We start from the raw sequence: 13,475 nt of genomic DNA, 5'->3' as shown, positions 1-13,475 counted from the left end.
TCCTTCCCAGCAAAACATATACTCCATAGTATCACCTAAATCTTCAGATTCTCCAACCAAAGTTATGAAAATAATATTTGGGAGTCGGATATGAACTTCTACAATAGCTATTCAATAGAGACAATTATAGAATCTGAGTTTCTACACTGGAAGATGCTCAGTGACATTATATCTGACCACGCATTCTCCCAGGAGCACAGTTGATGCCCTGAGGAGTTGGGTGCCTTAACCAAAGTTATGCAACCCTTTGAAGGGAATCTGTGACTTAATTTTGGGTCTTCTAAGTCTTGGTTTAGTGTTGACTGTACCTCACCACCCCAGTGCTGTGTTTTATAGCAGAAGAACGTGAAGAGCATCTTTAGGAAGAAAATGCTGAAGGACTCACATAATAAAATGAAATGCCTATTGCAGCTTAGAGTTTGGATAGCTTTTATAAAGTAAGTCAGTCAAAACCTTATTTAAAGCACTCTTTGTGGTTAAAATATAGATGACACAGAATACCCATAAGTCTCCGAGAGGCTGCCACACCCTTATTGGCGTAAGCTGCAATGATGCTCCACAGAGCCTTTGATTTAGTTAATGAAAAAGGGCCAGAGTTGAAGTTCAGGAAATGAAAGACAAGCAGGAATGCCCATTTTCTACAACATCTGTAATAGTATATAGATTCTCCTTTAACATTCTTGCATTTGTCCTGGTCTTGAGACATGCTAGAGTCTCTCCTTCCTAATTGCAAAGATTATTACTTATCTTAAGAGATCTATCAGAAATACAAAAAGAACTTAGGTCTATTGTAATTACCATGAGATGCAAAACGCAAATGCTTTAGTATCTTTAGGGAGAAATTAAGTATCACAACACTAAAATTATGAAGGATAATAAATCAATACTACCAAGAAGAGATTCTAAGAATCTGAAATATAATTCTCTTTCAAGATCAAAGAGAAGAAAATTCACTCTTTCAATAAATAACATTGTCATAAAATGTACCTGTACAGAGAAGAATAGGAAGCAAAATCTAGTGCCCAGAAGTTGCCTCAAAAATCTTGATGCATAAATCATCCTTCTGCATGGAAAACCAAAGGTTTACCTGAGTCACAGCGTGGAGACACCCCGTAGAAGTTGAATAAGTGCTCTATACTGATATTTCTTGATTTCCATGGAAGATTGAATCAAATTCTTCCCTCTTTCATTAGTAATGTATATAAATAATGATCATTATAACAAGGCATTGCACTTCTATTTGGGCTGTTTCGGTTTACAAATATTTCTCAATAATGGTCTTGTTTAATGATGCCTCCCGAGCTCAGAGAATGGAATGTTCTACCACTGTTCTTTCCAAGCTTGGGCTGTGTGCCCTTTGGCAGCATTAGGCTCCTGCACTGTTTTTGAAGTTCACAGATGTGAACTCTAGAAGAATGGTACCTGCTGGACCAGCTGGACACGGTGTATTCCCACACCTGTCCAGCTTCAGCTGTCCTCTGCTTTTTAGACCTGTATAACACCATCCTAACAATAGGGTAGAAATCCTTTTCCAAACTTATGTCCTAGCACCCCTGCAGACATTTCTGGAGGGCTGAGTTGCAGCTGACTATTTGCCTTTATTTGCTTTGAAAAAATATGTACAATTTCCTAATAATTCACTCCTCTTATCTTTCCACTTATTTTTCTTAACCGTTGATTGAATTATGCTGTCATCTGACCATCAATGGACTTTCATTGAATGAACCTAGTTTAACTGATTACTTAAATAGTCTTTTCTAATTGAATTGGCAATTGTTTGGTGAATTGATCAAGCTGATCTTTGTTCCTCAAAGGACCTGGCATTAGGAGCTGCTTCTTTTTTTTTTTTAAGATTTTATTTATTTATCTTTAGAGGGGAAAGGAAGGAGAGAGGGAGAGAACTGGCCTGCAACCCAGGCATGTGCCCTGACTGGGAATCGAACCGTGGTTGCTTGGTTCCCAGGCCCGCGCTCAATCCACTGAGCTACACCAGCCAGGGCTAGGAGCTGCTTCTTTTAAGGATGGGCTACACGATATGCAAAATGCCTAACTGGAAAGCTCTTCATGCCTTGGGCACCTAGAGGCTGGAGGACAGTAATATAGTATGCAAAATGTCTCGTTTACTTTAAAGAAGTAAATCATCTAAATGTTTTCTTCCTGGACTGTAGAAGTGCTTTAATAATTCCATCTAAATATTTCTTTCCTAGACTGTAGAGATGGTGTGGTTTTCTTCATTTTTCTTTTGCCATTTCTGACCAGGAATTTTTTTTCATGTGACTTCAATATTTCATAATTAGTTGAAATGTAATTTTGACCAAGCTAACATTCCTCCACCCTGAAAGAAACTCACAGGGATATAACTGTTTAAAAGAAATAGTCTTGATCAACTTCCCTACAAATTTAGAACCCATTCGAACCAGGGATTTTGGTAGCTATCAGTCGGCTTTAAAGATAAGAAATGTAGTTAATAAAATGGAACAATTATTTTATTTCTGATTATAAATTTTAGAATTGTTCTAGCATTTAATCTGAATTAGATTATGGCTCTTATGCTATTCAAGTCTAATTCAGACAGAATCTCACCTTGCTACTCTATAGCATTTAGTCCCTTGAACACGGAGAATCCTTAATCACCTGAAGATGAACTCAGAAAACTGCCTGTGCAGGATGGGGTTTACAAATGGATTAAATCCCACGTAGAAAGTCCATAAAGTGACAGAGACAGAGCTTCAAGGCTGCCTTTTCTCCCCAGGCCTTTCGGTCCTACTTACCATTAAAATGATCACAAGGTAAATGTTCCTGAAAAGGAGCCAATCCATTCCTTCGGGTTTCTCTTCTCCACAAACAATAGTGAGGGCTGACTTTAGTCCTAGTCGTCTGGATCCTCAACTCAGCTCTGCAGCAAGATGTGCTTCGAGGTGCCGTTTCAGGAAGGCATGGGTGCTCACTGTGTTTCTCTCTGGGTAGAGGACTGAAGATGTTCTATAATGACTCTGTTTCCCCACCCCAAACTCCTGGGCTGGTCTGGAAGGCTGGCATTGTTTGGGTTCTGGGTAAGAACATAGACACACCTTGATTCTTATTGCAATGAAACCCTTTGTTGGGCACCAAAGAAAAATCTCACAGAGTGAAGATGAGATTTACAGGGAAGATACCCAATGAATAATAAATTACTCACAACATGAAAAATAATTAAAATGTTAGGGCCTATCATCATGCTGAATAAAATTAGTAGGCTTCTTCTTACTGCCAACATTGTAAAAGCTAAATTACATATACTGACAACACACATCCACATCCACCACCGAACCAACTTCAAGGAATGACTCTTTGAGCAGAGGGCACTGTGAAAAGGTGAAATATGATGTAGGGAGAAAGATACAGTAATGAAACTCTCATCTCCTAATCCAGGTGATTCCTGCTTCCCTCCTTTAGAAGTCTGTTCTAAAATGTTCTGAAAAAAATGAGGTTAAGACAAAGGAATGCTGATTTCACTAGCATGTTTTTTTTGGCACATTTTTTCCCTGAATACACAGTGGAACCCATGTGATATAACATTAACTAACTTGTTTCAAGGTACAACCACACACAGAGTTTGCTCACTCCTCATGGTGTTTCGCTGATAAAAGAGCACATACCGTGGGAACACTTTTTTTTAAAATTTTTTATTTAGTTATTTTTCAAGTACAGTTTTTTGTCTATTTCTCCCATCCCGGCCCCCCCTGCCCCGTCTCCCCACCTCCCTCCCATCCCCCCCCCAGTCCTCATTCCTGTGTCTTTCATACTTGTTCCTCAAAATCCCTCCCCATTTTCCCCTTAAATTCCCTTCCCTCTCCCCTCTGGTCGCTGCCCACTTGTTCTCTATTTCAGTGTCTTTGTTTTTATTCTGTTTGCTTGTTTGTTTTGTTGTTTAGCTTCCTGTTAAAGGTGAGATCATATGGTATTTGTCTTTCAATGCCTGGCCTATTTCACTCAGCATAATGCTTTCCAGTTCCATCCATGTTGTGTGGGAACACTTTTTAAACCTTCATAAATACTGATTAAGAAGGAACTGAAATTAGAAATCTGAGAATTTAGGGCTAAAAAAACCAGAGTATCACCTGAAAATCATTTCCCTCTTTAGTTCTCACTTCGCCTTCATTACTATGGGTTTGGAATAGGATATAGTTTCCTCCTGAAAAAATAAAATTACAGGCTGGCAGTAACCTCAACTAACATAAAAAGAAAATACAGTTAAGTGTTCTCTAATTGCTAATATGGGTTGGTTGGAGTATTTTGAAGGGAGACTCTACTTTGTCTTCACTCTCCCATCAGTACAATTCAGAAACAAGGCAGGCTCTATTTCTAGTAATGGAATGTATTCCAAGTAGCACTTAGTGTCTTCAGAACCTCAGTTTAGCATTTTCGGGAGCATAAGAGAGAGTCAAGGCAATTAGAGGGTTGGAATAGTATCTTAAAATAAATAGAAATGAATTATATGTTGAGATATTTATGAGAGAGCTGAAAATTATATATAAGTGATGGGAAACAATGAATTTTTACAAAAAGGTAGTATTTGGGTGTATCGGCGCAAGCCAGATCTTATATTCTTGTACATATCTGCCTGGTCTAAAAATATCTAAGCTGACCAGGTAAAGCATGTGTATGGTGTCATGTTTTAAAATATATCTTTAGGTGTTTCTCTAGATTGTCTAGAATGCTAATAGACATACATTCACCAAATGGTTTATTAATCCATTATTTCATTTGATAGGACTTTAAACCAAGAATTATGGAGAGCTACACTTGAGTAAACAAAGCATTATAAATTTTCTGGAACTGTTTTATATCCAACTGAGCTTTTATCATTTTTCATTTTCATGAATTTTTGCCCAGAGGTTTGACATGTAGCTATTATGTCTCCCATAGAAAATTTTTCTTTTGTACCTCAGTCAGAACAACATAAAATTATTTTTACTCTACAGATATATCGTCTATTGATAGAGCCAGTGAGTTTCGGGCTTTTGGGTACAGCAGCATTTTCCTGTTGTTTTTCTGTGTATGAGAAGTACAAGTGGAACTGCTGTTTGAGATGATTTCCAAGAGACAGGGATTTCCAATGGGAGGAGTGAAGCGGTTCCTTCCCATCCGACCTGCCAAAGACCCTTTTATCGCTATAACTGCATTGTGACCTTCGTTTTTATTTTTCTACAAAGCCTTTGACTTATTTTGGAATAAAGAAGGACTGTAAGAATTTGTGCTGGACCAGTGAGTGACAATATTCCTTGGCTAACTGTGTGTTTCTATCACTAGAAACACACCACCAACAGCTTTATAGATGGTTTATGTCTTGTGGAAATTTAATGTGTTAAAATTTGAATCACAGAAACACAAGAAAAGAACACAAAATGTTTCAAATAAAAGGTTTTTTTTAAATAATAAATTTTATTTAGTTACTTTTCAAGTACATTTTTTAATCTATTTATCCCATCCCACCCACCCCTCAAATAAAAGGTTTAAAAAATATATGGCCGATGGCCTCTTTCTATGTGCTATTCTGTTTATCATGGCCCATGTACATAACATTCTTTTTAGTGTCTGCATCTAAAGGGGCATATGAGAGAATGGTAGAGAGTGTATAGAAGCTTCACTGCTTCTAGTACTATGCGCTGGACCATCAAGGAGAAATAAAGGTGGGAGACCTTTGCAATGAGAGTCACTGTAGAGAATGGGAGAGTCACTTTGGAATGGGAGAATCCGACAAGAATTCTTTAGTGGATTTACGGCCTTCAACAATGGGTCATTCAGAACTTAAGAAGGAACTGAGAGATCTGGGAGAAGTCTGTGACTCTCCTGATTGTTTTATTTCCAGAACTACTTCCAAGCAGGCCCCAAGGCAACCTATAATAGTGCACTGTACTAAGATACATTGTATAGAAAGTTGATCATTGTTTAGTCAGCTAAATTAAGTCATTTTTGTTTTATTTCAGTTAGTGTTGAATTGGAATAATTTACTTTGCTTAAGACAATTCATGAAATAAGTCTAAATCCTTATGTGCCATTGTTTTTCACAAGGGGAAAATTATATTCTTCATTTGCTGCATTTGATGGAGATATTTTACAATGGTTTTCACCCTTTATATTTATACTATGATAGTTGGTTTCTTCTGAAATATAAAATGTTTAATCTACCTGAGTTCCTATTCATAGGATGAGTTTCAAAGAAAAGGTAAACACGCAGTAGAAATAGGCATTAGATTATTTAGGTGATTCCTCCAGATTCTCCTTTTGTAGCTCCTGATTTCAATGGTACCTAGAATTATAATCTGGAGATTATTATCACGAGCAGATGTAAAGAATCTGCAATAACTAAGAAGTAGCCTCTTGATGCCCTGGTACCTCATTTGTACCTATTTTTTGGGAGAGGATTTCAAAGTAGAATCCTCGAAGGATTTCAATTAAAACCCTCTTCAAGGAAGAGCTTGATCATGGTCCTGAGTTTAGACACATAAGTAGCAGCTACTTCCATTTCTCCTGTGGGTTACCATCCATCATAGAAACAGAGCATGAAATATTAATGCTTAAAGATACCCTAGGGAAGATCCAATCCAATCTCTTCTCTCTAACTTCTCTCCTATGCATGTTATAGGTATAGGTACAGTTTATTAGTGCCAAAGATAAAGAATTCTTTATTGTCCTGACTTACAGCCAATTTATATAAATACCAGGCCACTTTCTAATATTTGCTAAATATGTGAAGGCAAAATAGAAAAGAGTTGATGGCTCAATGTTATCTTTTTTTAAAATAACTTTACATATTTTATAGTATACCAAATTGTTGAGCTTAATAGTTGGCTCTGCGAGCAGAATTTGTCCTATTATTTATATCTGTCCTATTTATGTTTGATTTTAAACCAGTAGTATTTCATTAGCTCATGTGAAAGTGTGCATTGAATTTCAGAGATGCTCTTGATATTTAATTATTGTTCTTGTGCTTCTGTAATATAACATCCTGCTTCCAATGTCATGGGGCATTTTCATCCTCTGCATTGTATCTGTTGAATACGGTGATTTTCAACCCCTGTGCTGCAAGAATTTTTAAAACATGCAACCCCTGCCTATTTAGTTAGGGCACTGATCTCTATTCCCTTAGACCGTTGAACACAAACAGTGATGGCAGCCAACACAATAGTTGTCTCGTGTGAATGTATCAAAATTCTAACTACTTTTTTGTTAGACTGGCAAAAAAATATATTTTTGGTATGCCACAAGGATTTTAGTAATAAGTTTATACATGCACTAAAAGATGAAAAAGTTTGTAAATTACTCATCTAAAACATAAGTGTCCTAATACTTATATTTTAAAAAATGCTACAGAAGGCAGTTAATTCAACACATTGCATTGCACATTCTTTTTGAAAGAAAGACATGTAATCTATACAGACCAAATAGTATAAAAATGAGCTTAGTGCAAAGTTTTCCATCAAATTATGATGGCTATTATTTAAGAATGCAAGGGCAGCTGTTTCTCGAAAGCAGGTTTTAGAGAAAAGGAAATTTAAAAAATATTTATGGTCCTAAATTATGTTTGTCAAATGCAGTAGGCAATTAGGTTTAGAGTTGACTCAAGCAAAAGGATTTTCATTGGCACGCGCCTCTGGGGATGGACAAAAAGTAAACAAAGCTTGTTTACCTAGAGCTGTTGCTGTGAATACTGCCTGACATTCCCCTTAAGATAAACACCCTGTCCCTTCATTAATGCTGATGTATGTGTAGCAACCAGGGTGCCAGCAAACCAGCTTATTTAGTGGGTGTTAGAAATCATAGAGATTAAATGTCAGTTTCCTATGGAGTTACGTTACTACCATAAGGATGCTATTAGTTCACACTAAATAAAATCATATGCCCTGACAAAGGTGTCTTGTGGATTCTCTCTGCGACTTCAAGTCCTAGGTGTGGGATGTTTTTTGAATAAGTACACAAAGAATCACATGGCTCCTAGGTTTGTTTTAATTAAAGTGTATTACTTCCACACTTATTACATACCAGCTGCATACTTATCCCCCTAAATGTCATCTTATTGTGTCCCTGACTCCTGATCATGACCCCGGTGGCAGCAGTCTTGCAGGGTGATAATTACCTAGATGCCATTACCTAGATGGCTGCTTTGAGGGCAGTGGCAGTTCCTCTCTTTGGCAAAGCTGTAATGTGTATATAGCTTACCTTGGATGTTACTATGCATTTAGTCTGAATGGGCTGGCTAAAGTTGTTTGGGGAAAAATCCAGGAATAAGAAAGTCAAAAGCAATGCTTTTTTAAAAAATTAAATCCTTACCTGAGGATATGTTTTTATTGATTTAGGGAGAGAAGGAGAGAGAGTGACAAGGAGTGAGAGAGAAGCATCAGTATGAGAGAGAAACATCAATTGGTTGCCTCCCTTACTTGCCTGGACAAGGGATGAACTTGAAATCTAGGTATGTGCCCTGACCGGAGATCGAACCCGCAACCTTTTGGTGTATGGGGTGATGCTCCACCTAACTGAGCAACCTGGCCGTGTCTGGACAGTACTCTTTCAAATATATTTTTTGGACTACTTGGACCAAAAACATATGGTCCAGTATGCAGAAAATGCAGATTCTTGACCCCAAATTTGCTGGGTCAGAATCCCTAGCGATGAAACCTAGAATGAATTCATTTTTAACATATTTTTCTCAGTAATTCTGAGATTGCAGGCTGAAGTCGAGGAACTACTGAACCAGGGAAATTAGTCCGGGCCTGTGGAGCTGCTCAGGGAGAAATGCAACAGGCAAATATGACTTCTTAAAAAAGTATGATAAGATTATTGTCCCTTCACAGGGGAAGGCTTTTGGCCATTTGTGCTTCTTTTTATAAGAAATACTTTCTTTTCTCCACTGTGTCATTGATGTCTTTATTATTGATTTATAAACACAGTTTGCATGTAAGAGAAACTGACTTCTGCCATAGGTGTATCAACTATTTTCTACTTAAATTTTTTTTGCAATTGAGAATGGCTATATTTTTACATATAGCAGGGTATTATATAACTATCCTGCTATCTATTAGTTCTGTATTGCGATGGTAACAAATTGTTACAAACTTAGTGACTGAAAACAACATAAATTCATTATCTTACGGTTCTGAGGGTTAGAAGTTTAAAGTGAGACAATCCTGAATTCTTGCTCACCAACACTGACCCCCAAAATATTGTCAGACTTTAAATTTTAGTCAATTTGCAGGCTAGGTACTTGTATCTCATACTGATTTCTCTGATTATTTTGGGTTGAATATCTTTGCATATAGTTATCAACCATTTGGATTTTTCTTTTGTTAATTGCATATGAAAGTTTTTTTTTCCATTTTTAATTATATTGATCTCTTTAAAAATAGTTTGTAGTTCTTTATGTTATACCTATCTATGGGTTGTTGGATACAGGCATTGCAAATATTTTTACTCATTCTATGACTTTTCTTTTTCTTTTTCTTTTCTTTTATTATTGTTCATTGTTCAAGTACAGTCGTCTCCATTTTTCCCTACATCTCCTCTCACCCCAGCCATCCTCACCTCCCACCCTCGATCCTACCCCTCTTTGGTTTTTGCCCATGTGTCCTTTATACGTGTTCCTGAAAACGTTTCCCTTTTCCGTCCTTATTTATCCCCTCCCAGCTCCCCTCTGGTTACTGTCAGTTTGTTCTTAATTTCAAGGTCTCTGGTTATATTTTGCTTGCTTGTTTGTTTTGTTGATTAGGTTCCACTTATAGGTGTAATCATGTGGTATTTTTCTTTCACCACCTGGCTTACTTCACTTAGCATAATGCTCTCCAGTTCCATTCATGCTATTGCAAAGGGTAGGAGCTTATTTCTGCTAGTATTCCATCGTGTTTTAAAGTGATATACTGAATAGAAATTCTTATGTTTGAAATAGTCGAGTTTACTATTTTTTCTTTTACAGTGAGTGCTCTTGTGTCTTTTTTAAAAAAACATTGATTGGGTGCCCCATTTAAAAAGATTTTATTTGTTTATTTTTAGACAGAGGGGAAGGGAGGGAGAAAGAGAGGGAAACAAGGTGTGGCTGCCTCTTGCATGCCCCCCACTGGGGACCCAGCTTGCACGTGGAGTCAAACCAGCGACCCTTTGATTTTTAGGCTAGCACTCAACCACTGAACCACACCAGCCAGGGTGACTAGTTGCCTCTTGTGTCTTATTTAAGGAAGCTTTACACACATATAAAATACTACTCAACATAGCTAAGTTTCTAAGTCATCTAGAGATAGTTTTTATAGATGGCATGGGATCAATTCAACCTGTATTTTTCATACGTGGACCTTAATGTCCTAGCACATTTATCGAAAAGACTATGCTTTCTGCACTGCTAATGATAATAAATTGGAATGTGTGCATCAAATAAATAACTTACAAATAAAATATAAATAAATATAATATTAAAAATAAAGATAAAGTGTGCATAAAAGTGAGTATCTGGTTTTAGTTTCTCTTTTCCCTTTTGTCTATTCTTGTATTAGTTCTATGCTGTTTTAACTACATAATTTTATAGTAAGTCTTGATATCTGATAGAGCAAGTTCTCTCACTTTGTTCAGTTCTAGAGTGCTTTGGCTTTTCTTGGCCAATAGCATTTCCCGCACCTTTTAGAATCACCAATTTCACAGCAAACTAGGAATGTATTTAGGATTGTACCATATTTTAAAATAAAATAGATAGAATTGTTAATATTTCAATTTTGAGTTATGATTGGAACATACAAGCAAGGAACAGCGTTTTAGAATTTAGGTTTTATTTAATAAAGTTTTATTATTTTTTACTGTTAAAATCTTACACAGACTATTTGTAGGCTTATAACAGTACTATTCTAAATGACATATTTTCTTTAATTGTAGTTTTTAACATTTATTCTCTTTCAGATAGAAATACAGTTGATTTTGATTTTTGATTTTTGTATTCAGCAATTTTGTTAAACTCATTTTTTCAAATTTTATTAAATTTATTGGGATTAATAAAATTGTATAGGTTTCTAGTGTGTAATTCTATAACAACACATCATCTGTATATTGTACTGTGTGTCCATCACTCCAGGTCAAGTCTCCTTTTGTCACCATGTATTTTACCCCTCATTCCCACTTCTCCCTCTGCCCCACCCCTCTTTCCTCTGGTAACCACCATACTGTTATCTGTGATCATGAGTTTCTGCTTGTTTGTTTGATTCATTTATTTGCTTGGCTAAACCCTTATTTTTAATTTGAATGATATTTCTGAAGATTATTTTGGATTTTAACTGCACAATTATTTGATTTGACAATAATAACTAGTTTCATTTTTTTCTTTCAAATCCCTATAACCTTTCCCATGTACTTTTGTACCATTGGTAAAGTGTTAAACAGAACTTTATTAGTGACCATCATTATTTTATTTCTCTATCTCATAGAGAAAGCTTATAATATTGTACCATGAAGTAAGGTATTTCCTTTTTTGGCTTTTATAGATAGTTTGTACAAAGTTAAGAAAAATCTACTTAAACCCTGGCTAGTGTGGCTCAGTGGATTGAGCTCCAGCCCCTGAACCAAAGGGTTGCTGGTTTGATTCCCAGTCACGGCACGTGCCTGGATTGCTGGCCAGGTCCCCAGTAGGGGGCGGGTGAGATGCAACCACACATTGATGTTTCCCTCCCTCTGTTTCTCCTTCCTTTCCCCTCTATAAAAATAAATAAATAAAATGTTTTTAAAAATCTACTCAAAATTTACTAAGAATATTTATCATGGACATATTCCATCATTGTTCTAAACATGCTCTACACACTGAAAAGAGGCATCGTTATGCCAGAGAATAATTCAGAATAGAAAGTTGTATTGGGAATGGTGGAGATTTGATGAGCAATATGATATGATCTGGGGGCTCAGTGTTCACACAGGCTATCCATGCAAGGATGGGTTGTAGAAAAATTAAGTAGGGAATGGATGGCATTTATTCATATATTTAAGGAATGATTATTAAGTTTTTGCTTGTCACTGTGCTGACCGCTGTGTAGCACTCATTAATTAAAAATTCTTTATTTAATTACTTGCATATCCAACTAATGATAAGAAAATTTTTGGTGTACTTGTATAAATAAGTCAGGTGCAAGAACATGTCTCAGAGACTGGCATGATGGTTAGAGATGAGTGATTAAAGTGTTTGGGTTATGTCTACAAAACAGAATGTCTTTAATTGACTCACAGTCCTTCTTCTGGAAGTAAATAGACATCAAAACCAATTATCTATTAAGGTCACTCCTAAATGTATAACAGTAAAGCTAAGTCATGTATTATAGGGGAATGATTATATGTCTAAATGCTCTATGGGTATAAGCATCTAATTAACATAAATGTCACAATGTCATAAAGGTACATCATTAATTACAAGGGGGACCTAAAGACTTTCCCATTTCATATCATGGTTTTTAAATCTAACCCATTAGTATTTTAGCTTATGTCCATTCATATTTACAGTAGAAAGCTAAAAAAAACCTGTCAAATCGGAAAATTCTTGTAGCACATTTTACCAAAGAGTGCTATGGAGTATACCAATGGTTGTAACAGATCCTGTTGGTGCCCTCTCCATATTTCGCTTTTATCATTTCTGTGCCCACACATCCAAATTCTGTCAACACTTGAGCTTCTTACTTCACTAGTGCTCTAGTCATTTTGCCCACCTGCACAGCAGGCACAGGGAATTCTGTCTCTGGAGCAGCCCTTAACTATTAACTGGTGGTAGCCGTTGTCTAAATACACAATTTTCTCATTTCCTGGGTGGTTGAACTCTGCAGTACTTGGGTAAAATTACACTGGTTCCTCTGGTTTCCCCCAGGAGGGTTGAGCTTTAGTTGTCCATGGTGGCAACTTTTCCTTCCCTATTCCTTTCCCCCAGTCCCTACCAGTAGTTCCTTCACCCACCCTGCTTTTCTAGATTGACCTCAAATTCTGTCTCAGGGTCTGCCTCTGGATGAACCCAACTGAGACCTGACCCGAGAAAGTCAGGTCCATAACTTATCAAGCAGAAACTGGAACTTACAGTCATTCCTTGGTATTCGTCAGTTTTAGAACTCATCAAAACCTGTACTTGTTGCATTTTGATGAGAAAAAAAATGTTTCAGCACTTGGTGCTTGCTTGGAACTCATCGCACTTGCTAGGACCTATGTGAGGCTGCCCCACAAGAGAAAACACTTTATTGTTTAGTGCTCCTCAATTCTGGCACTGGTCACAAGTTCTGAAAGTAACTGACAAGTACTGAAGTACCACTATATTTTGAAAGTGATATCTACTCATTTGAACGCAGTGAAATACTTTCCTTTGAAAAATGTGACACGTTACATTCTGGGTCCAGCCACATATGAACCTTAGTAAGAATCAAAGATTGACTTTTTGAGCAGTTCTGGGAACATTCTTGAGTCAGGACCTGTCCCAGGTTTTGTAAGAAGGAAGATGA

At 36.8% G+C, this 13,475-nt stretch overlaps 1 protein-coding gene across 1 annotated transcript in view; it reads right to left on the bottom strand.

Annotated features, from left to right (window-relative positions):
- The window catches only part of DSG4 (desmoglein 4), a 51,417-nt gene extending 38,300 nt beyond the window's left edge, over nucleotides 1-13,117 (bottom strand). Inside the window, exon 1 of the mRNA XM_053664317.1 lies at nucleotides 13,061-13,117. Within this exon, the coding sequence (XP_053520292.1) occupies nucleotides 13,061-13,117 (57 nt within the window). The remainder of the gene's footprint in view (nucleotides 1-13,060) is intronic.
- Between the last annotated feature and the right edge of the window lie 358 nt (nucleotides 13,118-13,475).

This window comes from Artibeus jamaicensis, unplaced genomic scaffold, assembly GCF_021234435.1.
Source record: "Artibeus jamaicensis isolate MK-2021 breed Jamaican fruit bat unplaced genomic scaffold, CSHL_Jam_final contig_354, whole genome shotgun sequence".
NCBI lineage: Eukaryota > Metazoa > Chordata > Mammalia > Chiroptera > Phyllostomidae > Artibeus > Artibeus jamaicensis.
Note: the sequence above shows the minus strand (reverse complement) of the source record. Positions and strands in the feature narration are given on the sequence as shown.